Raw genomic sequence first — 26,661 nt, forward strand, 5'->3', positions numbered from 1 at the left:
TTTCTACTCCTGTTTGCTACTGTGCACAGGTTGCATAATCCTGTTCCCCATTATCTTAATACTACATTTAGAAATACACTGCTTAACTGCACATTACTGTTTACAATATACTGGCACTGGCAGAATGACAGCACATCCAACGCTTGGTGGCTGTGTATGGATTGCTGTTGGGCTTGTTGTACAGCTTACACAGTTCATGCCTTCACCTGCCTGCCTAAAGGAGCTTACATAAGTTACTAATTGACTCAAAAAACATCAACTACCCTTGCTGTTGATGGTGCAGTTAACTGTTGCTCTGGGTACAATACTATTAAACTAAATCTTCATTCATAATATAACCGGACTCTGTACATCGGACTAAAGATTATAATTTAGCACTTTCCACAGTCTATCACTAGGCATGTCCTTCATCTTGTACAGCAATTTTCTCCCCTTGATTTGTGACTATTTTCTGTCTTTGTTACTTTGGCTGCACATGTTGCAATTCAGTGATTTTAAAGAAAAGCAGCGCTGCTATGCTGACCTTGTCAGGTCCTTTTTTTTTTTTTTTTTTTAACTAAGTGTATATAAACTATCAAGATAATGTTATCTAGCTTGTCACTTTCACTTCTTTCTTTATCAGGGTAATCACTATAGATAATTCCTATACAGGATGGCGTTATCACACTCTGACTTCTCTGATTAATGTTTGTTGGCTATAATGCATGTGTTCACTGTGAATTCAAATGCCAGTCAGTGCATTTTTAATGCTTACAAAGCACTTAAAATGTCGAAAAGTTTAAGGTTACTCAGAGGCACATGTTCTTCACCACTGTACCTTTGAACCTGCATATGTGAGATAAGCCACTGAAATGTTTTCTGCTACAACTGTGAAGGATAAGGGGAAATCTAAACTGCACAGCTCTGGTACTGCAACATCACATTTACACATACCCAAACATCTTATGGACATTGTGCAGTGTGTGGTAAACGTTTACCGCTAACTGTGACATCACATTTACACATACCCAAACATCTTATGGACATTGTGCAGTGTGTGGTAAACGTTTACCGCTAACTGCGACATCACATTTACACATACCCAAACATCTTACAGACGTTGTGCAGTGTGTGGTAAACGTTTACCGCTAACTGCAACATCACATTTACACATACCCAGACATCTTACAGATATTCTGCAGTGTGTGGTAAACATTTACCGCTAACTGCAACATCACATTTACACATACCCAAACATCTTACCAACGTTCTGCAGTGTGCGGTAAACGTTTACTGCTAACTGCAACTTCACATTTACACATACCCAAACATCTTACTGACGTTCTTCAGTGTGTGGTAAATGTTTACCACTAACCTTCCCTTACCAAACCCGTGACTCCATGATGTCTTAATTACTCTGTCCTGCACTGTCAGCTGATCTAAATGGGTAAATTGTGAAAATCACTGGCAACACATTTGGATATGTCATGCTGACGCAGTCTTCAGCTTACTGGACACTTTATCACGAGTTTAACACACTTTGAGCTTTTGTGGAAAAAAGATGCCACAGCCAGTATTACAACTGACAATAACCTAATAATGTTCATTATATTTCTTATACACAGTATAACCATAAGCAAAGGCTGCTCTCTGATTCCAACCTTCTAAGCTAACCAAGTATACCCTATATAACAACTCCTTTTTAGCTTACATCTAACTAGTTTCTAAATTTTATTCCATCCACCTTGTCTTTTCTCTGTGCTGTACATCAATTTAACGTGTCATTCTTTGGCTCCCCAGTCCTTTCTCCCTTGTCTTAATCCTAGTTCCATATTCTTCTGTATCATCTACTATTCACTCTTCTGTCATCCATCTTTAACCCATAATTCTCCTCTCTGCCAGCAATACCAGTTTCTCTTATTGTTCTTAGTTAATCCCCTTCATCTAACATTCTAACTTATGCCAGCTATGGCAGATTATTTGGTTATCAGGCCTGCGGTAGCATTGTCGCCTCACAGTAAGAAGTTGTCCTGTTCGATTCTCAGCTAAAGCGTCTTCTGTGTGGAGACATGCGTGAGTGGGCGTACCTTCATTGAAGGTTGTACGTCAGGGCTGGCAACTCGGTATGTAAAAATCTACTGCCAATCATTAGCGGACCGGAGTTCCGCTGTGGCGACCACTAACCAGGAAAAGCCGAAAGATACAACAACTCCCTCTTTACCTAGACGCACAAATTGTGTTAATCATTTATAGCTACGCCTTCCAACAACAATCACTGCTACTCTACAATGTTCCATTTAATCTACTCCCAAATTAATTCAATTTGCTGTCAGCTGTGCCCTACCTACTGATGCAGTTTCTCTAGTCCTTTATCTCCTCTCTGAATTCCTCATCCTTCTTCCTCCTTGTTACCTGCCTCTTCCTCAGCCTCCTCATCCTTCTTCCTCCTTGTTACCTGCCTCTTCCTCAGCCTAAACATCTCATACCTTTATCTCCATAACACCCATCACCTTCCTCCTACTATACTGACTCCAACTTTCTCCCCTCCTTCCGTCTTGTGCTCCCTCCTTCTGTCTTCTGGGCCTCCCTCATCCCTTTTATCAACACTATTATAAGACAAAAATGTGATTACTGGAGCAGTTTGAAGCCAGTACTGTACCTTTCTGTTCTGAACCATCAAGATTGTTACCCTAGTTATCCTGCAGATAATCTAATTCAAATTACAAATGCTGAACACAATTCAGGACACCAACTTCACCATTCCTTCAGCTAAGCCAAAGTTTAAAACACTGTTCGCGCCATGCAGCATTTGCAAAAAATGTTCCTCTCTCATCCCAAAGCCTGGATGCCACAAAATGACTTGATCTCATTTCACACCTACATCAAATCTCATCTATACTACTTTCAAACTTCCAGTCATTCCAATTTCATTTTGTTAAGCCTTAAAAAAGAAGTGACGGTGGTTCTCTACACTTTATTTCATAGAACTCCCAATACTAACCTTACAGAAGAGTTCCCTTGTAACTCAACTTAACTCACAACTGAATTGCAATGTGCTATGTTGTTAACGATCACAAAGACCCCCAGCTTCACCTCTGCCTGTATTACCTCTACAATGACTATAGTGGTGGCATCTATAATTACTACCCTCTATAATGTTTGTCCTCACAGAGTCAAGCACAATGCCATCCTCCAGGGTGAACTGAATTTACACTCAGATTACATTCCACCATAGCCATCCTATCTCCTCTATCTAAAATGCTTGAAAAGTGCATGCAGTCTCAAGTTCTTACTTACATTGCTGAAAACTCACGGCTTTCAGCATATTTTCTATCCATATCAAAGCATCACTACTGCACTGCTAAACTTTGTTACATCAGTAAATCTAAGCAGAAACAGCAATAATTCTTGTCTGTTCCCTCTTGTTTTATCTGTCCAAGCCTTCGACACAGTGTCATACCAAAACTTACTATGCAAAATGTCCTCTTTAAACTTTTATAAACTGTCACAATCCTGATTTTACAGTTAGCCTTCAAACGGACAACAAACTGTAAAGTGGCAAAACACCCCTTCCTTCCTGCTAGTGGACATGTTAAACTGAGGCCCCATCTGCTTCAGTTTTTGGTAAGCTCACATGAATGTAAAAGATAGCATGGCGCCTATCGAAAAGAGTACAGAAAGTCCCCCAATGCCCTAACCAAACTTCCCTTAGCAGTACAAATATCACCTTGGGTCTCCCTTGGAAAGAAGCTACTAGACTATTGGGACTAACCCAGTCAACACAGGATAAATAAAAAATAAATAAATAAATAAATAAAAATAAAACCATGGTAGTTCCTCAAGGCTCTAGATTAAGTCCACTACTTTTTAATATATTCATTAATGACCTGCATTTAGCAACCAAACAACCAACCATCAGCTATATGAAGATAATTTCACATGCATCTGCTCTGCCTACATGTTTAAAGTACAACAATACACCCAAGAAGGTCTCTCATAGATTGAGACTTGGCTAACTGACTCACAGCTCCTTCGAAACCCCCCCAAAATCCAGACTTATCTTATTTGTCCCTATACAGCTATCAGACCAAAAATATTCCTTCTCAATTCCGTCATCACACAATACCAAGACTGAAATTGTAACCCATGCCAAACTACTAGGGGTTAAGATTGATGAAAACTTAAAATTTGATTACCACATAAAACATGCTATAAAGAAAGGCCACCAAAAATTGTGAACCCTCTAAACAGCCAAGCCCTACCTAACAGAGCTGGCTAGGATATGCATTGCCTCATCTCTACTCATCCTTAGTCTTCTATACCCAGCTGTATACTCATCGATTTGCAATCCAATTAACTCTTCTTACTTGACCAGTGCTATAAAAAAATTGCAAAATTTTCTGCCAACCATCATTACGGGACACATCACTGCCTCACACTAAAGCGACTTTAGTGACTGGAATTAAGGCAGTATTTAACCTGCTCACAGCTTGTCATGACATAAAAGCTCATATATAACCCAGACAAATGCCCAAGTCAAAGCAATATTCTCCAACTCTACAATCACTACTCTCTTCTGACAAGATACTGTCAAGTGTAACTAAATCAAACAATACTGCTGGAGACTCCCTATAATGTCCTCTCTAACTAAAACCAGGAATTACATACCTCTCTCTCTCTTACAATATTAGAATACAATCTGTTTTTCAAACTACACTTAAAGTCCTTGGCTATGCTCTTGCAACTTTCCTCGGATAAGTTAAATGCTGCCGCTCTTTTCCTAGGCCTCTCTACTCTCTGTATAGCCTCACTACTCACTAAATGGCTTTCATATTCTTCCTCCAGGTATAACCACAATCCAGTTTAATGCTCTTTGTACTTGATGTATTAAGTATTGTTTTACTGTTTACTCACTTTATTCTGGAAATTTTCTCCTTGGGCTTCCTCTGAAAAGGGGCAGTTTGTCTACCCAATTGGACCATCCTTGTAAACAAATGCAATAAGTAAATAAATAAATGAAAACAGCAAGCACACCATTCATGACTGGACTCAAACCATTATGTTTAAATTACTAAAGAACTGCCTGTTTTGGCTTTACCTATGAGCTGCCTCTTCAAAATCCTGTCTCTTTGTTCTTGTCACGGTCTCTCACTCTTTCCCCCAACCTGTCTCAATCTCTCACCACAAAAAAATCAAATGCTACTGAGATTACCACAGACTTCAAACCCTTTATGAAAAGTTTTCAGCTGCCATTAACCTGCAAGTCTCACAAGTGGGCTGGTTTAGTATTCCTTTTGGTCTAATGTGAAAGATAGTCTTCATCGGCTTCAACACTTTTCTTCCTTTACAGGACAAGTATTTCCCTTTCAAACAAATCTCAATCGGGTCCTTTTACCGGGATCACTCATGAGCAGAAAGTACTGAGGAAAGGAGGCAAATATGAGGCAAAAACATGAAAACGGCAACAAAGGGTCAGATAATTTACTCATATCTTGCAAACTCAAAGACAGAAAACTAAACAGTTTGACAAGCAAGTGCACTCAAGAGATATGAGTAACAGATACATAAATTACACAGCGGGAAGAAGAAGAGATACAGTAAAGGGATTTCAGTGTTTAAGTACAAATCAGTGCACCTATTTCATAAATGTTACACAGACAGAACTAGAACATTTGTTTGTACATTTTTTAAACATGTTTGATAACACTGACAAAGTTGTCAGAAATTAATGCAGACGTACGTCACCCACTGCATTGTAACCTGCTTCCAGATGAAGCAATCCTTGCTCAGAAATCTTAGACCTTACATAACTCTGTAATTACAACATTAAGCATAATACAGCTTCTAGAACAGCATATTCTTGAGTTATTCCAGTCTTTTTGTTAGAACAAAAGAAGCGTAAGATGAAATTTTACAGGAGACATGGTAACAACTACTTCTTCTTTTGGCTGCTCCCGTTAGGGGTCACCACAGCAGATCAACTGTTTCCATTTCTTCCTGTCCTCTGCATCTTGCTCTGTCACACCAACCGCCTGCATGTCCTCTCTCACCACATCCATAAACCTTATCTTAGGCCTTCCTCTTTTCCTGTTACCTGGCAGCTTCATCCTTAGCATCTTTTTCCCAATATACTCTGCATCCCTCCTCAGCGCATGTCCAATCCAATGTAATCTTGCCTCTCTGGCTTTGTCTCCAAACCTTCCAACCTGGGCTGACCCTCTAATATACTTATTCCTAATCCTGTCCATCCTCGTCACACCCAGTGCAAATCTTAACATCTTCAACTCTGCCACGTCAAGCTCTGACTCCTGCCTTTTTGTTAATGCCACTGTCTCCAACCCGTATAACATAGCTGGTCTCACTACCCTCTTGTAGACCTTCCCTTTCACTCTTACTGGTACTCGTCTGTCACAAATTACTCCTGACACTTCTCCACCCACTCCATCCTGCCTGTACTCTCTTCTTCACCTCTCTTCCACACTCACCATTACTCTGAACTGTTGATCCCAAGTACTTAAACTCATTCACCTTCGCCACCTCTACTCCCTGCATCCTCACCATTCCTCTGTCCTCCCTCTCATGCACACACATATATTCTGTCTTAGTCCTGCTGACCTTCATTCCTCTTCTCTCTAGAGCATATCTCCACCTCTCCAGGGTCTCCTCCACCTGTTCCCTACTCTCACTACAGATCACAATGTCATCCGCAAACATCATAGTCCACGGGGACTCCTGTCTGATCTAGTCTCTCAACCTGTCCATCACCATTGCAAATAAGAAAGGGCTCAGAGCTGATCCTTGATGTAATCCCACCTCCACCTTAAACGCATCCGTCACTCCCACCGCAGACCTCACCGCTGTCACACTACCCTCATACATATCCTGTACCACTCTTACATAATTCTCTGACACTCCCGACTTCCTCATACAATACCACAACTCCTCTCTAGGCACCCTGTCATATGCTTTCTCTAAATCCACAAAGACACAATGCAACTCCTTCCGACCTTCTCTGTACTTCTCCATCAACACTCTCAGAGCAAACATCGCATCTGTAGTGCTCTTTCCTGGCATGAAATAATACTGCTGATCACCAATCATCACTTCATAACAATTGCTTAAAATTAGAAGTTATGTACTCACCATAACGTTCCATCTGGGATATAGTTTTACAAACTGTTTTTAGAAATAGCAATGTCTCCTATTTGGGGGAATGGTGCTTAAAGAAACATCCAGGAACTCAATGATACTGCATGACATTGTGCGTCTCAAAAGCTTGAATATTCTCTAACTGATCATATTGTTGCTTTTCAGAGTACAGTTGCTGGTACACCCAACATTTTCTGGACAATTGAAAAGATGGTTTGTGAGGATGGAAGACATGCTGAAGGCACTAATTAATACTATGAGAGGAGTTCGTATATGTCTGTTACAGGATGATGGTTTTAGAGTTCAGTTTTACTTCTCAAAGTAAGATGAGTCATATGGTACGTGACACAATAATGTATGTACACTCCAGCTTGTCTCCTTTCTCTGCTCTGTAATGTGCTCAGTAAGAAGGTGGGGCATCCTTTTACTGGACTTCTAAGTTAGTGTGAGCAGGCGCAAAGTTATGACCACACACAAGTTAGTGTGACCAGGCACTAATTTAAGACCAAGCACAGTTAGTGTGACCAGGCACAAGTTAGTATGAACAGGCAGAAAGTTATGGCCAAGCCAAGTATGAGCAGGCACATAGTTAGGAACAAGCACAAAGTATACCTGTAGCATGCTGACAAAATACCAAAACTTTACCTGACCATCAAGAAGTTTGTTCCACTGAGGCATAAGAAAATAACGGATGCCATCTGCAGCCCCAGGTAGCTGAACATTATTTATTAGCAAGGCAATGAGAATGACATAAGGAAAGATGGCAGTGAAGTAGACAACCTTAAAAAAAAAAAAGAGTAAAAAATGTTTGGCATTAATCTTCTTGAAAAGCTGTTTAATTTAGAAGTTCTGCATCACACCAGAGAAAAATGCAAACATCTGATACACCATTTTTCCAAATGTTTATTTCAATAAAATGTATTTTTTTACTTTATTTGAATTAGAATATTAACAAACAATTTTAAAATACCTACTAATGCAAGTTGTGTGGAACTTTTTCTATGATTGCTTACCTGATGCACACATTTTTTTACAGTTCATGGTAGAGACTAAGCAATCAATGCAGAGGGCCATTTGCAGCACAGCCACTGCAAACTCCCATTACTTCTTCTCCCTATCCTTGCAAAGCATGGGATGATACCAGGGCTGAATTTATGTATTCCCACCCAAATTATCAGGGGTCTGTTTACACTATGATATTTCTTGGGTTTGGCTTCAGCACGGATTCTGCAAATCCTCCCTGTGTTTGCCGGAGATTTCCCCATGTGCTCTGGTTCCCCCACATTTCAAAGGCATGCAGTAGGTGGGCTAGACACTATAAATTGGCCATAGGTTTGATTGCACGTGTATGTCATACAGATGAACAACCACTGCACAGTGAGCACTCAGCAGTGTGAACATCAGCTCTAGATGACTGTCACTGTTGATATGACAACACCCCACGTGAAAAAATGGGGGTGATGGATATATTCAAATTCCTAGAATAGCTATTTGTTCTGCTACCAATTTTACGAATGTATGAGTTCAAATAGGAGGCGGTCATTTATTATCTTGTAAGCCAGTCAGAGGTTGCCTTACAGAAGTCTGTAAGAGACTGTGCAAACAGAAGAATTTTAATCATTCTGTGTAGCTCAGGGAGCTCATACTCAAGATTTTTTTCCTGAGGAAACACTGGGGTTTTTCTAGTGGAGTGATATGTCTGTGCAAGGACACATTAAAGGGGCACTGTATTTGCTTACGCACCTAATGAGGAAAGACCATTGAGGGACAGTGAACTATTCTGACCTAGAGGATATGCCTTTATTAATTAGCTGCACAGGTGACCCCAACCCCCGGTACGGCACAGCAGGCCATTGGCCACTTCATTCTATCCCTCCTGGTTGGCTCTACCAGCACTCTGGTCTATTCCTGAACTCAGATTACCAACAGCACAGAGCAGAGACACCTCATCTCAGTGCCACAGAGCTAAGCTGTGTTCAGAAATAGTCCTATTTCTCAGGGGTGGCAGGGGCACAGAGAAGCAGCACAACATATTTTTATTGTGCTTCGTAATATTCTTTCTCTGACATGACACACACTTGCAGTGAAAATAATTAGGTAGGGTGGTATGATGGAGAAAGCCCCATACATGTTAGAATGCAGGAGAAATTACCCCACCAAAGAACATGTGTTTGATGTATTTCTTAGTAGAACTGTATGTTTATGGTGGATATTTTGTGCTTGGTCTTCCTTATGCAACTGGATTTGTTAAGTGGGCTTATATGGTTAGCAAATACGCAAAAAAAAAAGCAAAAGTATTGTCATGAACAGGATACAACTGGACAGATTAAGAGATGCAGAAACTAAGCATTAAGTGATTCAAAGCTGCTCCTTATAGATTAAGTGACAATTGGCTTTGGTATCCCAGTGACCCTGTAAAGGATAAAGTGTATTATCAGAAAATCAATGGTTGTCGCTCTGTTACAGTTTGATCAGTGACAGTAGAAAACACACCATCATCTTTACAATTATAACCCACCTAAAATGCAAGATCTCCCAGTAAATTTACATACTAAAGTAAATAATAAAACAAACTCAACAACGTATAGCCCATTCCAAATATTAGCTTGCAGTCCTGAGGAAAAACAATGACATACCCAAATGGGCTGGATGAGTCTGCTCACTTACTTAAAGGTCGGAAAGTCAAGCAGTTCCCACTCTCAGTATTTATTTTCATTTTCGCAAAGATAATAAGCAGCAGGGCTCCAGCAAGTCTTGCAGTAATGGCAAATATGTAGCTGGCAAACAAACAGTTTTTACAAAACAAATAGGTCCACTTAACTAAAGTTTTTGCCAACACAATGTGCTTCTGAATGCACCATAACTTTTGATATGGGCACAAATCCAAAGGACGTGAAGAGATTTCAGCCTCAAACAAACACCACCTTATTTCATTGATAAAGAACCGATCCACAAACACCACCTGTGACAGAATGTAGTCAGAGAACTGAAATCCTGAAAACTCCTACACATTCGCTGAACTCTGAGCAAACAAAGCATCGTCTAAACAGTGCAGTCCAAAAACTGGTTAGAACTCACTAACCTATTGCTTTCCAAAACAAAACTACAATCTGCAAAGTAATTAAAATATTATTAGTTCTGTTTCTTAAAATGTGCTTGGAGTACTGTAGCATGTAACACACAGCTACATATATCAGCACAGAGCACAACTTTTCTGTTCTACTCTAACAAGAATCTCAACAACAATCCCAAAGCCTGTAAAAACCCTGGAAGTTTGTCAACAATGGTAAGAATTCAGGAAGATACTAGCTTCATGGGGTACATAATCTTAGTATGTCATGCTAGTATCAAAGTGTGTGAATGCAATGTTTCATAACTGCCTGAGTTCCTGCATTACAACTACTAAACATCTCATGAAACAGCCTTGTAACAAAAAGAAAATTCATTCTTGACAATTTTCCTCCCACTTATGTCCGCTTTATAAAAAAAAAAATCAAAGAATGCAACGCTGTTACTCTCATGTCTTCTAGTCCACATAAAGTATAATAGCATTGCTTTGTGTCACTAAGATGACAGAGCAGTAGAGAGCTCTGTGTTGTGATCACCCATCAAAACATACATATCACCCACAGTGGTCTACTAACACCGCCACCCACCCACTTCAGTTGGCAGCATCCCACTAATCTGATCCCTAGTACCCTACTCTCAGTGTGAGCTCTGTGATACAAGCCGTCAGCTGGTGCCTGAACCCCCCCCACACACACACAAAACACATTAGGAAGTGCACTAGTGGAAAGAACTGCAACCTGTTCATCAAAGTACATGTATCAATACAGTGATTAGCAGCTCAAATAATTACAAGTGTAGGCATTAGTAACTTGGGTTATAGACAGACAAATTCCTTTAGTTAATGCACTATTAGGTACAATCCAGTCAGCTGCAAGTATCCAAGTCACATTTGGAGATGCTGACATAATGGGCCAAGGTTTTCAGAAACAGGACTTATCCACACAAGGGAATTACAGACTGTTGTGATACCGATTCCTCTAAAAATCAGTATCAGAAGCTCTTACTTTTGTACTTCAAAGATACCAGTAAATATATGAATATACATAAGCATGTCTGAAGTGGCGGATTATAATAGGGGCATTTCAGGTAGCCACCCACAGCCCATGACTTCTGGGGGGGATCTACCAAACTGGCATGCACCAGGGGGGGGGGGGTTCTCTACACACTGCCACACTCTTTGTAGAAGTGTTTGTTCTCTGAATAAATAGATGACAAATGCTTGTACACAATTCCGATTCAGACTCCTGTTAAAAAATAAATAAGGTTAAAATATTCTAAAATGTAAAATGCACCATCTGTACCTACAGTCAGTCATTTCCAGACTAAATGAATTGAAGTCAACATCTGCTGATGTTGTGTATTCACATTAGATCATGCACAAGACTACAAAGTTAGCATTCTTCTTCAGAGTTATAATAAATACTAAGTATGAAATTCTAAACTCTGCATTATTGACTTACTGAGCAATCCTGTCACTGTGGATGATTACAACTTGCTTTTTGCTTGACCCTTGTCATCTCTGACTGTGTCTTTTGTTTTAGTTTATAATTCAGAAAATCTTAGCAACTTACGAATTCTGTTGGATAATTTTAAAGTATGAATCTTAGCAACTTGTAATTTGCTGAGCTTGTGTGGAAAAAATGAAACTGTCCCTGATTTTGAAACTGTCCCTGACTTTGCTTTATGTTATAGTCTGGGTTTCATAAAATATTTGGTCTTAAGAGTATTGCAAACCATTAAATATGTGTGTGTGTGTGTGTGTGTGTGTGTGTGTGTGTGTGTGTGTGTGTGTGTGGGGGGGGGGGGGGTGATGGCAATGAATGAAAGCAACTTGCCTCCTTGCACTTTTTTTCATTTTAAAATTTGTCTTTATGGCAAATTGTTATGGTGTGTAGTCACTAAACTGGGTGGGGGGGCAGTCTGGCTGTGGAGGAAACTAACTTACTGTCTTTTTGTCTGACCATTTTAGAGTGGATGACAGTAACTGCATTACTTTCTGACCGTTTATTTTTATTTATTTTATTTACATTTGTTGACCGGGAGTGTCCAACTGGACATAGGTCCATTTTCAGCGGAGACCCGGGGAGAAAAGCTCCACAGTTAAAATAAACAGACAGTAGTTACATTGGATTACATAGCGATTAACAATATAACATAGCAATTACTTACAACATATTTACAGATGAAGAACATAGTACATCAGTAGGCAACTAGAATCTTTATCTGTGAAGTACATAACAGACATTAACAAATGTTACAATAACAAGTTCCTGCTGTATAATAAGTATTACCCTTATGAGCATCTGAGCTTGCTATAATCAAGGTAGGTAGTGGAGTGGAAAGAAAGGTAGTGGTTGGATGGGGTGGGTGATTTTAGAGTGGGAGTTGCAAGGGCATACCCAGCATGTTTTTAGGTGCGCTTTTAGTAAAGTTTTGAAGTGGATGCATGACGGTACGGAGGCAATTGTGGGTGGGAGGGAGTTCCATAATTAGGCTATGGTGCAAGAGAATAGTGCTTCACCAGCAGAGTTATTGGCTTTAGTGATCTGCAAGTGATTTTTGTTGCTGGATCTTAGTGGTCTGGTGGTGTGATAGGGTTGGAGTAGATTCTGGAGGGATGGGACATTTAGTGGATGGTTTACTAGTTTGTGGGCGAGTGAGAGTTGATACCATTGAAGGAGGTGAGGGAGTTCAAGCCAGCCCAGTTCAGCAAGTGAGAGACAGTGGTGACTACGGTAGGATGCCCCTGTGGCGAATTTGGAGATTTTGTTGTAGCAGGTCTTTAGCTTGTTTAGATCGCATTGCCTTAGATTGGTATATATTGGAGAGGCATAAAGTAGGGTGGAGATAAGGTGGGAATTTGCTATTGAAATCTCTGCTGCTTTGGTGAGAAGTTGCTTATTTCTGTATAACGCTCCTAGTTTTTTGTGGACTTTTTTTTATGGTCATGGATATGTGAATGTCAAATTTTAGTTTATTGTCTATGTCCACTCCTAGCAATTTGGTGTGTTCAGTTGGGTATATAGTGGTGTTGTCTTTTGCTGTGATTTTAAAGTGAGAGTTGTTTTGAGTACGTTTGGTGGGTTGGAAGATGAGTAGTTTAGTTTTGTTTGGGTTGAGTATTAATTGGGCATTGGATAACCAAGTTTCAACAGAGGAAAAGGCTTCCTGTGTGACTTTTTGCAGTTTGGGTAAGGACTGGGCTGAGCAGATGATGGTTGAGTCATCTGCGTATTGTAGGAGTGTGCCATGTTTGGTGGCAGAGGCTAGATTATTGGTGAAAATAGAGAAGAGTAGGGGACCAAGGATGGATCCTTGGGGAACCCCTATGGAGACCGGTAGTTGGGGAGATATGTCATTCTGCCATACAATGGATTGTTGGCAGTCATACAGGTAACTCTGAAACCATTTGGTGACTGATTGAGAGAAGGATAGGTTATTGAGGACAGAGATGAGTCGTTTGTGTGGGACCATGTCAAATGCTTTAGATAGGTCTAGAAAAGTAGCAGAGGAGAGACAGCCATTGTTTCTATGCTGAAGGATAGTGTTAGTAAAGGAGAGTAAGGCAGTGGTGGTGCTATGGTTTGGCCGGAAACTATGCTGAGTATTGGAAAGGAGGTTGCTAGTAAGGAGGTAGTCTGAGACCTGAGAGTGTATGCATCTCTCTAGTATTTTGGAGAGTGGAGAGAGAATATATATATATATATATATATATATATATATATTATATATATATATACTGTTAACATGTTAAACAAAATAAACAAACAAGTAAAAAAACTCTCTGATTTTGAAAACTATCACTGACTTTGTTTCATGTTTTTGGTCTATGCAGCATAAAATCTTTGGTTTTATTACAAATCATAGAGGACTGCAACTACTAAATGTGGGAAGGTGGCACTGGCTGTAGATGAAAGCAACTTACCCTGTAGTCATTTTTGTTCTTTATTTTGTATCTGAATTCATATGACTATTGTGAGTTTGTATGAAACAAGATGGAATATTTATTCTTTGGCAACTGTGTGAAAGAAAGCTGAACTGTCCTTGATATCACAGAATTCCCTTTACTTTGCCTTACATTTTTGGCTTTATGGGAGATCATTGAAGATTACAGTCATTAAATGTGTGTGGGGGGTGGCTGTGGATGAATACCTACCTTTTGTTGTTTTCTTATTTCAAAATCTGGCCTTATAGCACCAGTATGCATTTGTGTGAAAGAAACTGGAATATTTATTCAATGGCAAGTCTGTGTGAAGCAACACTGAAATATTCCCTGATTTCACAGAATGTCCCTGATTTTGCATCATGATTTTTGTCCATGGCTCAAAATATGTGATTTTCTGCCAATCATTGCGAATTGTAGTCAGTAAATGATGACAGACATTTGAATTTTCAGATTTTATATCCTTCAGAAAATGCATGCCAATGCAAAACTTGTTAATCCAGGAACTTTCTAATATTTACAGTTGGCATCTGATTTGGGGCTTTTATTCCTCATTATTTTTTGAGTTTGCACTGATTCTCTAATTAAGATGATGAATGATGATGTACATATTTTTTATCACAGTCAGATGAGGCTGACATGGCAAATTGGCTATAACTATGCTTTGGGAGGGGGTGGTATTTGAGGATGAAAGTAACTTATCCTCTGGCTGTTTGATTGGTTAGCCATTTGGCATTGCAGGACCAATGGATATTTATCTGAAGTACGTTAGAAAATGTGTGGCTATTGTTTATGTGAAACAAAATTGAAATGAGTTATTTTGTTTTGTTTTTCTTTGTATTTGTTTACAGGATAGAGCACTGAACTTCATGGAAATATTTCAGACTCAGCCTGGGAGTGTTGTCTGGTTAAGTGATTTGCTCAGAGCCACACAGCTAGGCAATGCAGGCTGAGGGAATTAAACCCTGGACCACAAGAAACAGCTCGTTAAGAGCTCCTTAGTACTCTATGCCAACTACCAGTTAGCTTTCAATCATACCTAATTTTTTGCACATATGTTTGGTTCATTTCTAATAACATTTGTGTTTTTGGCACTTAGAGGACTGTTGTCACTAAATAATGATAGCGTTTTAGCTGCAGACTTTACATCCTTCAGAAAAAGTGTGCTATTGCAAATATTGTTATTAAGTAAATAAGAGGTCTGTCTCTGAATCTGGGCCTTTGTCCCTCATTATGTTTTGACTTTGTCCCTGACTCTTCTGCTAAGAGACTGAGAGGTATTCTCTTTTATTACAATTAGATGAGATGCACACATAACTGCTGGGTAAGGGTTGTCTGTGGATGAAAGTAACTCACCATCTTTTAAACAGCTTGTCTTTACAGGAATATTGTGTATTGGTGTAAAATAAGTTTTGTTTTTACAATTATCAGACACCTGAGGTATACATACTCAACAATGGGGCTATACTTGCTGGTTACATAAGCTGTCTGTGGATGTGAATGTCTGACTCTGGTCTTTATGATGTTAAACAGTCATTAATTTAGCTTTGCTGGGCAGCTGCGCGTTTGTGTAAAGCAAGTCAGAATACTTTACTGCAGCCATCTTTATCACAATTGGACATCTAAGGTGCATGAAATCCAGCAGCTATAACCGGACATGGTCATTGGTCGATAACAGTTTGATGGTCTTAAATCAGGACTGGCAATCCAAAAGAACATGAGCATTTACGTGAGGTCAAAAAAAGGATGTGTGTGGGGCCCATGATATGAAAACTGCCCATGGCCCAAAAAAATCACTTAATCCAGTGCTGCATGTTCTTTTTTGGTACAGTTTGCATTACAAATAAACAATACAGACGATAGAGAAAAAAATGAATACAAAAAGAGTAGAAGTAAATGGCTGACACCATCTCTCTCATTTTCAAATGTGTTTTTTTGGGTCTATATCATATGAGCGAATCGCACAAATTACGAACACTCATAATATCGAACGTACCAGACCTCAAAATTCCTATTGTGGGGGCTACGCCCCCCACTAAATATATATTCCAACTCCTAGTGAGGAAAGGGCAAATATCCCATACTTTGCTGTACCGCAATCTCAGAAAAAGCACTTTGAGGTCCGGTATGTTTGATATTATGAGTGTTCGCAATTTGTGCGATTCGCTCATGTGATGTAGACCCATGTTTTTTGTTGTGCAAAGCAGCACACTTGTTTGTAATAACAGCCATGATGCACTATAGACAGTATTCTGATCTCTTACAAAAGCTTCCCTAATTCTGTTCAGCAACAATTGGAAGGAGAAAGTGCTAAGCTGCCAGTGGGAGATTCCACAGGCCGGAGAAAAGCATTCACCCTTTAGGACTGTTGGGATGATGATCCATGCACTGCCCTGCTCTCACATCACCACTTGTAGATATGTGAATGAGAGTGAGCCAGTAAACAGAAGGAAAAGGTTAAATAGTCAGTAACCAAGTAATGTAAAAATACATTTAGCATGGAAAATAAAAGATTTTGCATGGCAAGATAAAGGAGGACTGATCTGAAGAGGTATGAATAAGTGTCAGGTTAGGTATTCCATTCTCTGGGCAAGTAACAGAGAAAGCTAGTCTTTAGTAGAATGTGTGGAAAGGTACAAAAAGCGAGTTCTACAATGTGAGGAGGAATGAAGGAGTTCCCGTACATATGAAAGATAGTGATGTTCTTCTTCTTTCGGCTTTTCCCGGTTAGGGGTTGCCACAGCAGATCACCGTCCGCTCATGTATTGGCAGTGGAGTTTTACAGTGTCGAGTTGCCAGCCCGACGCCCAACCTTCCACAGAAGGCACACACACGCTCACACTCATGCCTAGGGCCAATTTAGTGTGTCCAATCCACCTACAGCATGTCTTTGGGATGTGAGAGGAAACCGGAGCAGCTGGAGAAAACCCACGCGACCACAGGGAGGACATGCAGACTCCACAGAGAAGGCATCCTAGCCGAGAATCAAACCAGAGAACCTCTTGCTGTGAGGTGGCAACACTAACCACTGCACCACCGTGGCCGCCCACGAAAGATAGTGATGTTAATTATAGAAACATTTATTACAGGTTAACAAGGAAATTCAGACAAGAATAAGTGAATATTGGAAAATAACAAGCAAATGCAGAAAAGAACAGTTGTATTTGTCTAATGTGATGCAGTAGTGTTCTGCAGGCAAGAAACAATATGTGAAGGAGCAACAGGCACCTGGGACTTAGTATTTTAGAAATTAACTATAGATGGGGCAAATTCTGTCTGTCCACTTTGATGAGAATGGAATGAGATTTATTAAAAAAAGACAGCTCTGTCCAAATGTCAGATTTCCTCTCATTACAAAGTGCTTCTTCTCTTCGTATCTAACCCAGTGGCACACAGAAGAGGGTACACTTTTACTGGTTGTTACTATACCTGTTTCTGTAGACATTAGACTGACTTTTTATGAAATTCTCACATTTCTCCCCACTGATATGCCACATCATCTGTAACGTTATAGGCTGAGAGCGGCAACTACATTTCTAACCCCCACAGGAAAACAAGGTACTATAGACCTTTGTCATTGGCTGGGATCTGATGACTGTTGGTGTGGGCGTGTCTTACAAATAAATGAACCAGAGCAGCTGTCCTGCTTCCTCCAATGAAAAGCAAGCAATTGGCTGATCAACTGTTCAAAGTTAAAGACTCAGTTGGTAGATTGTTCCTCTTGCATTTGACGGCAATGCCGGACTTGCAGGGCAGGAGCCCTAACTTGACATAGGGTTAAACAAGTAAGGCTACAGTGTGGTGTAGAGCCACATTGTCCAAATGCAGTGGCACCAAACTGGCATATACAGAGTAATCTAAATGAAAATAAATGGTATAAAATTTTAGGCAAACGCACGCCGTATCTAACATTAAATTTTGCATCTCCTCTTCTCTGTATCATATACATAATTCATTATTCCTGTCTGTTTTGTTTTTGTTACGTTTTCAATCTGACAAAAACAAGATGCGAGAGCGCATGTGTATAGGACTGAGGGAGTAACTTAAAACTTGCTGTGGTCTTAACTGTGCTTTTAAAATTGCACTGGCACAGTGATGCATATTCCACGTTACTATGCACTATAATAGAACATCTACATATGAATTATTGAGAGTTTTCTATAATTAGGTCATATATTCCAGCTGAAGGATCAAATATAAAATTACAAATCTAGGTACTGAAGCAGTTAATTTGTTTATGTGTGTTATCAATCACAGATTTCCAGCTTTATATCTCACCCAGAAATGTGACTTGAAATTTCAGCATTAAGTTAGCACAGAAATAATAGAGTCCGTGCTTTGTAAAATATTGCCTTTATTTTTTTATTTTTTGACCTTACTCAGCAAGCTTGATTTTTTAGTTATGTACACTGCATGAAAATAACAAATCACTGAACATTTTTGGTATGTTTTGCTTTCTTTTCCATTAATGCATGTGTACCTATGTTAACTGTTTAAAATGTGATTTAATAATTTAATAAAGATGTTTTATAAAAGTTAGAGTTAAGCTAAGGAGATATATTAGTATAAAGGAGTGTATAATTCTGTTGTAACTTCCAAAGTGCTTTTAATGCCATTTAGGCCCAAGAAAAGGTCAAAACAGTAAAAACAAAACGAACAGATGTTAAATTTCCACGTGGCTGGCCAACTGTAAATAAGATGTGACCATCAAAACCGAAAGACAATCTTTCTTTACTGTCACACTGTGGATACATTAATTAGATCAGAAAAAAAAAAACAGTAGCTTCAGCATGAGCCTTCTGAGCTTCCATACATATCACCTATTCTTAAACTGGAGTCCAAGGAGGTCAACACTCAAATGGGAAAAATCAAGCCAGGTTTGATCAGATGGAGAGTAAGATGTTACAAACTGAAATCAAAACCTAAATGGGAAAATGTTTATATTGTTGGGTACATCCTAAAAAGGAGGTGGGGACAAACCAATGCTGTTTATCAGAAGCCTGCCCATGACATAGACTGAGACACTCAACACTGAATTGCTAATTGAGAGGGTCATTGAGTTCCCTCCCATGGCTGCATCACATTTTAAAAGAACATGCAAGTTTTTTCTGATTTCTTACATATTCTTTGAAGAAGAAAGCACTGTCCCTACCCCAAAAACCAATGCAACACACTAACCTATAAGGAGGTCTGCATAGGCTGGGGTGCCTTCTGTGTGGAGTTTGCATGTTCTCCCTGCGTTCGTGTGGGTTTCCTCCGGGTACTCCGGTTTCCTCCCACATTCTAAAAACATGCTTCTGGAGCATTTCTCCCTGGGCTTCCGCTGAAAACAGGATCTGTGGAACCTAGTCGGACTTTCCCAGTCAACAAATGTTAAATAAATAATGTGAACAGGACTACTTCTGCTTGGAGGCAAGAAAAAAAATAACTCCGTTCTGGTAATAAAGGTATACAAGCAGCACAAAATGAGATTTCATATGATGTACCATGCTTACTTAAGGTATTTTTTTTCTTTTAGGGCAAATACTGAGTTAAAAAAAAAAAAAAAGTAAGGTTCTTATCACTAGCAGAGAAGTGTTTTATGCAATAAAAAAAATAGGACTCTGCTGGTAATGTGCAAAGACAGGAGGGTTTGTCAAACACAACTAGAAATGAAAAAACTAAGTATAGGGAAAAATCCAGAACACTTATTTATTATTTTGACACCGGGTGCAGCAGACAGAGAAATCATTCTTACCAGTTAGGTCATTCACATCAGCACCTTTCAGGAAGATGCCGAATGTAATGCTGACAATTACAGCTGAGAAGAAATTGTGTGGAAAAACTATTTAAAATTCCTTATTGGACTTTACTTGGAGTTCTTCAGATTTCTTTGAAAATGAACAGAAATATTAGCAAGAAGAGGCATACAAAAATTTAACAGTCATATAAATGCTTAAGTTTATTGTTAGCAGTATTCTATGATCAACATTTGTTCTTCCAGTCATCTTGATTAGTTTGTTAATGGACAGCGTAAAAAAGCCTGCTCTCAAATAAAACGTGACAAAACTGAACAAGGTGTTGTATGTTAAACTATGTTAAACCATTTAGTGTATCGCTATTAACAAGACAACAACCGATGGTCAATGGATAATAACTGTATGTATGACTGATAAGAGGGTTTTGGTTGCTAAAAGTAATATTTGTAAATGTAAAGTTGTTGAAATTTGGAGAGAAAAAAATATCCTGCCGGCCCAGAGAATACAATAAACCTGTAGCCACGGTGCACTCCTTCCTCCATCTCTTACTGCACAGGCTTAGTTTTTATTTTTATTTTCTCCATTAATCAAAAATGTATTTCCTGGAAAGGGTCAATCACCATTACTATGACTGAAATTACTCTGATTTAGACGGTCCACCATCTTTGCTAAGACTCCTCTATGATCTGCATTACTATGCTTAGTCGTTGATGCTGTATTTTCATAGGATGGCCTTACTACTCTTTACCCTCATCCTAGCTGCAGCTCATTCTTTAGTTAAAGTCAGTTTTTCTTTTGTGCATTCAGCTGGGTTGAGCCTGGAAGATGTTCAATACATAAAATGGCTTTTCTCTTATATTCCAACTTGCCACATAAGGAACGAAACAGTGAGCTGATCGGGACTAAGTACAAGATGAGCCAACTAGATACCTCGGGAGGATGTAACCCTCTTACAAAATTTCACGTGAAATGTGTTATTCTCAAACCATTATAATTTTATAAAGTTTGTTATTTAACTGTAGAATAATATTTAGTGGGGACAAAGGTAAGTGTCGGACTTAATCCAGAATAGCTGTTAATATACAGAGGGTTCCTTCTGTGGCACAAGAGATTCTGGGGTCATATCTATTACTTACAATGGCAAAGCCCAGTTAAGAGGCTGTCTGAACTTTGGTGAAATCAACAGTGAATCCCCACTGAAGCTATAAATCCCTGTTGAAGCTATAACTGTAACTTTAATAGGTCCTGTGGGTCTGGTGTTCCCTCGACCTCTAGACAAATGTAGAAAAAAAATCATATAGCCTATGGATATTAATGTTCTTATCCAAATGTCCAGTGTGACGGCTGGCCACGCCACCCAACTTTCTCAATTGTGAGACTGTCTCCTGCTGTCTCCATTAAAGGAAGCCCATGGTATCCTTGCTGTTGCTACATGTTTCTGCCTCTGGGCTGATGGCTATTTTGAAACTTACCAGTGTCATAATGGCTTCTTCCAAACCTACGATTGCTTTGCTGCTGATAACTATGCCAAAACCAGTGCTAATATAGCACAATTGTACCCAAGGAAAGGAGAATTATGAGTCTAAAATGTTATCTTCTCTAGGTATGCATTAATATTCAAGTCAAAAACTGCAGACCCATCAAATTAGACATTAGTCAAGCCCACCATAGTGTCTTCTGTGAAGTAGGTCAGGTGCAGCTAGGCATGGTTGTGTTCAATAATGCTGTTGCTTTCTGCCATAGCTCTCAGCCCAGTTAAGTGGCATGGAGAATTTGAGTTAATTGGTCTTCTTGCTGTTGTGATCACTCAGTTTACAACTCTGATTGTGTTAAATTAGCATGTAATTTTCTGAGTGAGAGAAGAAGCAGAAGCCACCTTGTTTTTGGATATATAATAATTTATTTTAATTTAACGTAGGGTTAGCCAAAGTGTGCGCGCTTGTGTGTGTGTGTGTGTGTGTGTGTGTGTGTGTGTGTGTGTGTGTGTGTGTGTGTGTGTGTGTGTGTGTGAATTAGGGGGTGCATCATTCAACTGTGACTGTGCAGGACCCTCATGTCTCTGCCTTACATTTTGTCCTGTAGCTGCTAAACTTTAATTCTCCTACTACTAGCACATATTCCAAATAAGAAGACCTCAACAGACGGACTTCGTTCTATTGGGATAGGCTTGATTTACAAAGGGTACACTGACTGGGATATCCAATCAGTGTGGATGTTTTTGAATAGTTAAGTCTTTATTATATAATGTATTGTATTTAGTTCCTAATCTCCTGTGCTCCAACAGCTTTTTAATTGTTTTGGGGATATCTGCCTTAAGTTGAAAGTGAAATGTGCTTTAATATGCTACTTTCAGATGGGTTATTATTGTTGACAGAAGCTCATGTATTCTGTAATATTTGAACTTGTTTAGTCATGTCATTTAGTGAAGTAATTAACTAGTTTCTGTAGTGTGTGGCAAAAAATGTGGTATAAGGGTTGGTTGTTATTATCTGGTGATATAGCTAGGAAGGACTTTGATTGTTTTCTAAAACTGCCCAGGGAATGCTGTCTTAGAAATTTGCTTTTTCTTTGGGTACATGACCTTGGAAGAGTCTGTTTTGATTCTACAATATTTTCTGATTTTAAGTAAGCTTTGTGTGAATCACTGTTTAGGCTTTCCTTCTTGTAAGATTTCAAGCAGTGTTTCTTTGTCTGAATAGGGTTTTAATTTCTCTAGCTAAACACCACATGACTTGTGTGGAAAAAGAAGTCTTGTATGTTGGAAATCTGTCATTAAGTATGTGAGGACAGCAGGGTGGTCTGTTTACTTATATAAAGGGTTCCAATAAAGTTTCAGCAGCAGGTTTTGCAGTTCTGATTCTTTGGATACTGGGAACAGCCAATTTGTTTTTAAAGGACCATAGTGTGATTACAAGACGGTGATCATTCAGCAAATTAGGTTAGATTGTAAACTTCAGGCATTACTGTAGAATGCTTAAGACTGGAACAAATTCTAAGTTATCATTCGTACAGCGATTTAGTCTGGTAAACACATGAGCTATCAGTTCATTCGCACTTCACAGCAGGTGCACCAGCAGTAACTACTACGGTACAGTGCGGGTGTATGCAACCTGCAAAGAAAACGACAGCTGAAAAGGTCCGACTTAAAATTAAAACAGTTGGCCAAGTCATCCTGTTAAAAAATGATGATTAATCCGACAAACACAACTCTTAACTAATCTGCTGCATGACGCCTGCATCTAACCTTTTTATTCCAAAGGCTAGGGTACTGAAGTAATACTCTTAGTCGCACATGACACAGAGGTTCAGAAAGCTTTTGCAGAATTTCACAAGAATGTTTGTTTATGAACAAAAGTTACAAAGTACAGTTTTGTACCTACCACAAATGTGGATGTCCGATAGGTATGCATCTGCAGTCCTTACATATGGGTTGTCCTGCCTCAGGCAGCCCTTCGGTCGGCCGGATTCCAAAGTCTGGTTCCGGCGTCGGCTGATGTCGCCCTTTCCCCGACGTCAGAGCGCCTGGGGTATAAAAGAGTCAGCCGACGCCATCTTCCTCAGTTTTTCTTGCCCCAGATGCCAGGTGCCCTCTAAGGAAGGCTAAATTTGGAGAAATGCAAAATATTCCAAACATGCACAGCAATAAAAAAACAAATACACCATAATAGATGTCCCTCTTATAGCTAGCTGGGGTTAAGTACCCAAGGAATACCAGAGGGGAAGGAGGGAGGGAAAACCTGACTGCAGATGCATACCTATCGGACATCTACATTTATGGTAGGTACAAAACTGTACTATGTCCTTCAAGGATGCATCTGCAGTCCTTACATATGGGTAGAATACCATAGCCAAGCTGGGGGTGGTAGGAACTAAGAAAATGATCATGTAGCTAAAACGCCCTGCAGGACTGCCGTAGCAAAGCCTGCTCTGTATCTGGAATATAAGGGCAAATTGTAATGCTTGGAAAATGTATGCACGGAGCTCCATGTAGCAGCTTCTAAAATGTCCTTGGTAGCCACCCCTCTTAAAAAGGCTGTGGAGGTGGCTGTGGCTCTGGTGGAATGAGGCCTGATGTTAGCTGGCACAGTTTTTCCATGATAAGAGTAGCAGAATCGAATGCAATTTCCTATCCATTTTGGAATTGTCTGTTTGGAAATTGTTTGCCTTTAATGCCTGCAGCATATGCTACCAACAGCTGGTCAGTTTTTCTGAAAGTCTTAGTTCTGTCCAAGTAGCAGTGTAACTGTCTGTGAATGTCCAAGGTATGCAGAAGTTTTTCTCCCTTGTTTTGCGGATCTGGAAAGAAGGTAGGCAGGTGAATAGCTTGGTTCAATGAGACCCTGGATACCACCTTTGGCATGAATGAAGGATTGGTTCTCAAGGAGACTCTGTCCTGATGAAAAATAAGAAATGGTTGTACTGCCATGAGTGCCTGCAATTCAGATACTCTTCTTGCTGAGGTTATGGCCAGAAGGAAGGCAGTCTTCCAAGACAGGAACTGTAACTCTGAAGATGCTGCTGGTTCAAAGGGAGGTAGAGTCAACTTTTCCAACATGAAGTTAAGGTCCCGTGTAGGCACTGGTGGTTTTCTTGGAGGATTGATGTTTTTAATTCCTCTTAGAAACTGTCTTAGGAGAGGATGAGAGAAGACAGGTGGATCAGTATTGTATTCTGCTGAAATTGCTGAAGCATGAATTTTTATGGAAGATTAAGAAAGGTCATTGTGGAGCATTTCTGCCAAGTATTCCAGGATATGTGCCATGCCCATCACTGTGGCATCTAGGCCCTTTGCGGTGCTCCAAGTGTGGAATCTTTTCCATTTTGCTGAATATGCCTTTCTCGTGGAAGGTCTGCGAGCTTCCATGATGATATTCTTCACTCTCTTGGATAGCTTTTCCTGGTGAGGAGTCAAGGTATTCTCCAGGCTGTCAGCTGCAGGGTTTTCAGGCTGGAGTGCAGAGTTTTGTAATTGTGCTGTGTCAGAAGGAGTGACCATTGTGGTAGAGGCCACGGTTTCGTGTGCGACAGGGATCGTAACAGTGGGTACCAGTGCTGCCTTGGCCAGTCCGGGGCTATTAGAATCACTTTTGGCTGCTCTGTCCTGATTTTCAGTAAGACCCTGGTCATTAGTGGAAGAGGTGGAAATGCATACACCATTAGAGTATTCCAGCTGAAAGAGAGGGCGTCCACTTTCCATGCTTGTGGGTGGTATGTCCTTGAACAGAATTTCTTCAGCTGATGATTGTGGTGGGAGGCAAAAAGATCTATGTCCGGCCTTCCCCAAGATTGTGTTATCTGAAGGAAGATGTCTGGGTGTAGCATCCATTCGTGTGGATCCATGGTATTTCTGCTTAGGCTGTCCGCCAGTATATTGTCTTTCCCTGGCACAAACTGGGATTGCAGCTCTATATTGAGGTTTAGGGAGAGTTCCCAAAGATTCATTGCTAGTCTGCAAAGAGGGTAGGAATGGGTACCTCCTTGCTTGTTTATGTACCACATAACTGTGGTATTGTCTGTCCTTATTAGCAGGTGGCCTTGATGTAGAAAGTGCTTGAAGGCCTCGATTGCATGCATCACTGCCAGCATTTCCTTTTGGTTTATGTGCATGCGCAATTCTTTCTGAGACCATAGTCCTTGGATGCATCTGTCCTCCATGTGTGCTCCCCATCCATGGTCTGAAGCGTCCGAGGTAATGGTTTGGCTGGTTACTGGTTTGCTGAAAGGCAGACCCCTGTTTGACTGGCTTGCTTGGGCCCACCACAGGAATTCCTTTTGAAGGCATGGAATGAGTGGTATCAAAGTTTCTAGGCTGTGATTGTGCTGAGACCATAAACTCCTTGGGTACCATTGTAGTTCTCATATGCAGCCTTGCTTGTGGAATCAGAAGAATGCACAATGCCATGTAACCCAGGGCCTGCAGGATTTTCTTTGCAGTCATCTGAGTTTGTTTTGTCAGATCTTTGAAGTAATCCGGTAGTTGTCTTTGTTTTTCTTCTGTGAGAAAAGCCATTTGGGTGGTTGTATCTAGTTCTGCACCCAGAAAAGTTATTATTTGGGATGGCACAAGTCTTGACTTGTGAATGTTGACTGTGTATCCCAAGGCCTGCAGAAGGCGGATGGCATAATTCAAATGTTTTTCCAAAGTTTGTTGGCTGTCCGCTTGTATAAGGCAGTCGTCCAGATACAGGTATATTTGAATCCCCTGAAGTCTGCAGTGTGCAATTACTGATGCCAGGCATTTCGTGAATACTCTGGGCGCAGTAGGTAAGCCAAAGGGCAATGCTGAGAATTGATAATGCTCTGAACCTGCAAGAAATCTGAGGTGTCTTCTGCAACTTTGTCTGATAGGGACATGCAGGTATGCCTCCTTGAGGTCTAGAGTTACCAGCCAAGACCCCTTGCCCAGCATGGGAAGGAGTTGCTGTAGGGTCAGCATTTTGAATTTTGTCACAATGAGATAAGTATTGAGTGCGGACAAATCGAGAATAGGCCTCCATTGTTTTTCTTTTCTTGGGACAAGGAATAGTCTGGAATAAAATCCTTGGCCTTGTTCTGTGAGAGGAACCTTTTCTATAGCTTTCATTTGCAATAGGTTGGCAATTTGTTTTAAAGCCTCTGCCCTTTGATTTGGTGGCAGGTTTGGCATTCCTTTCCTTTTTGGTAATGTATGGAAATGGAACCTGTATCCTTTGTCTATTATTTGCAGTGTCAATTTGTCCCTTGTAATACTGTGCCAATTTCTTGAGAATAAAGACAATTTTCCACCCAAAGGTGCTTCTAATT

At 40.0% G+C, this 26,661-nt stretch overlaps 1 protein-coding gene across 1 annotated transcript in view; it reads right to left on the reverse strand.

Annotated features, from left to right (window-relative positions):
- Positions 1-26,661, reverse strand: part of LOC122799397 (sodium- and chloride-dependent GABA transporter ine-like) — a 372,008-nt gene that overhangs the window by 185,495 nt on the left and 159,852 nt on the right. Inside the window, exon 5 of the mRNA XM_044068418.1 lies at positions 7,774-7,908. Coding sequence (XP_043924353.1) covers positions 7,774-7,908 — 135 coding nt within the window. The remainder of the gene's footprint in view (positions 1-7,773; positions 7,909-26,661) is intronic.

This window comes from Protopterus annectens, chromosome 4.part0 (assembly GCF_019279795.1).
Source record: "Protopterus annectens isolate FY-2018-M chromosome 4.part0, PAN1.0, whole genome shotgun sequence".
Classification (NCBI taxonomy): Eukaryota; Metazoa; Chordata; order Ceratodontiformes; family Protopteridae; genus Protopterus; species Protopterus annectens.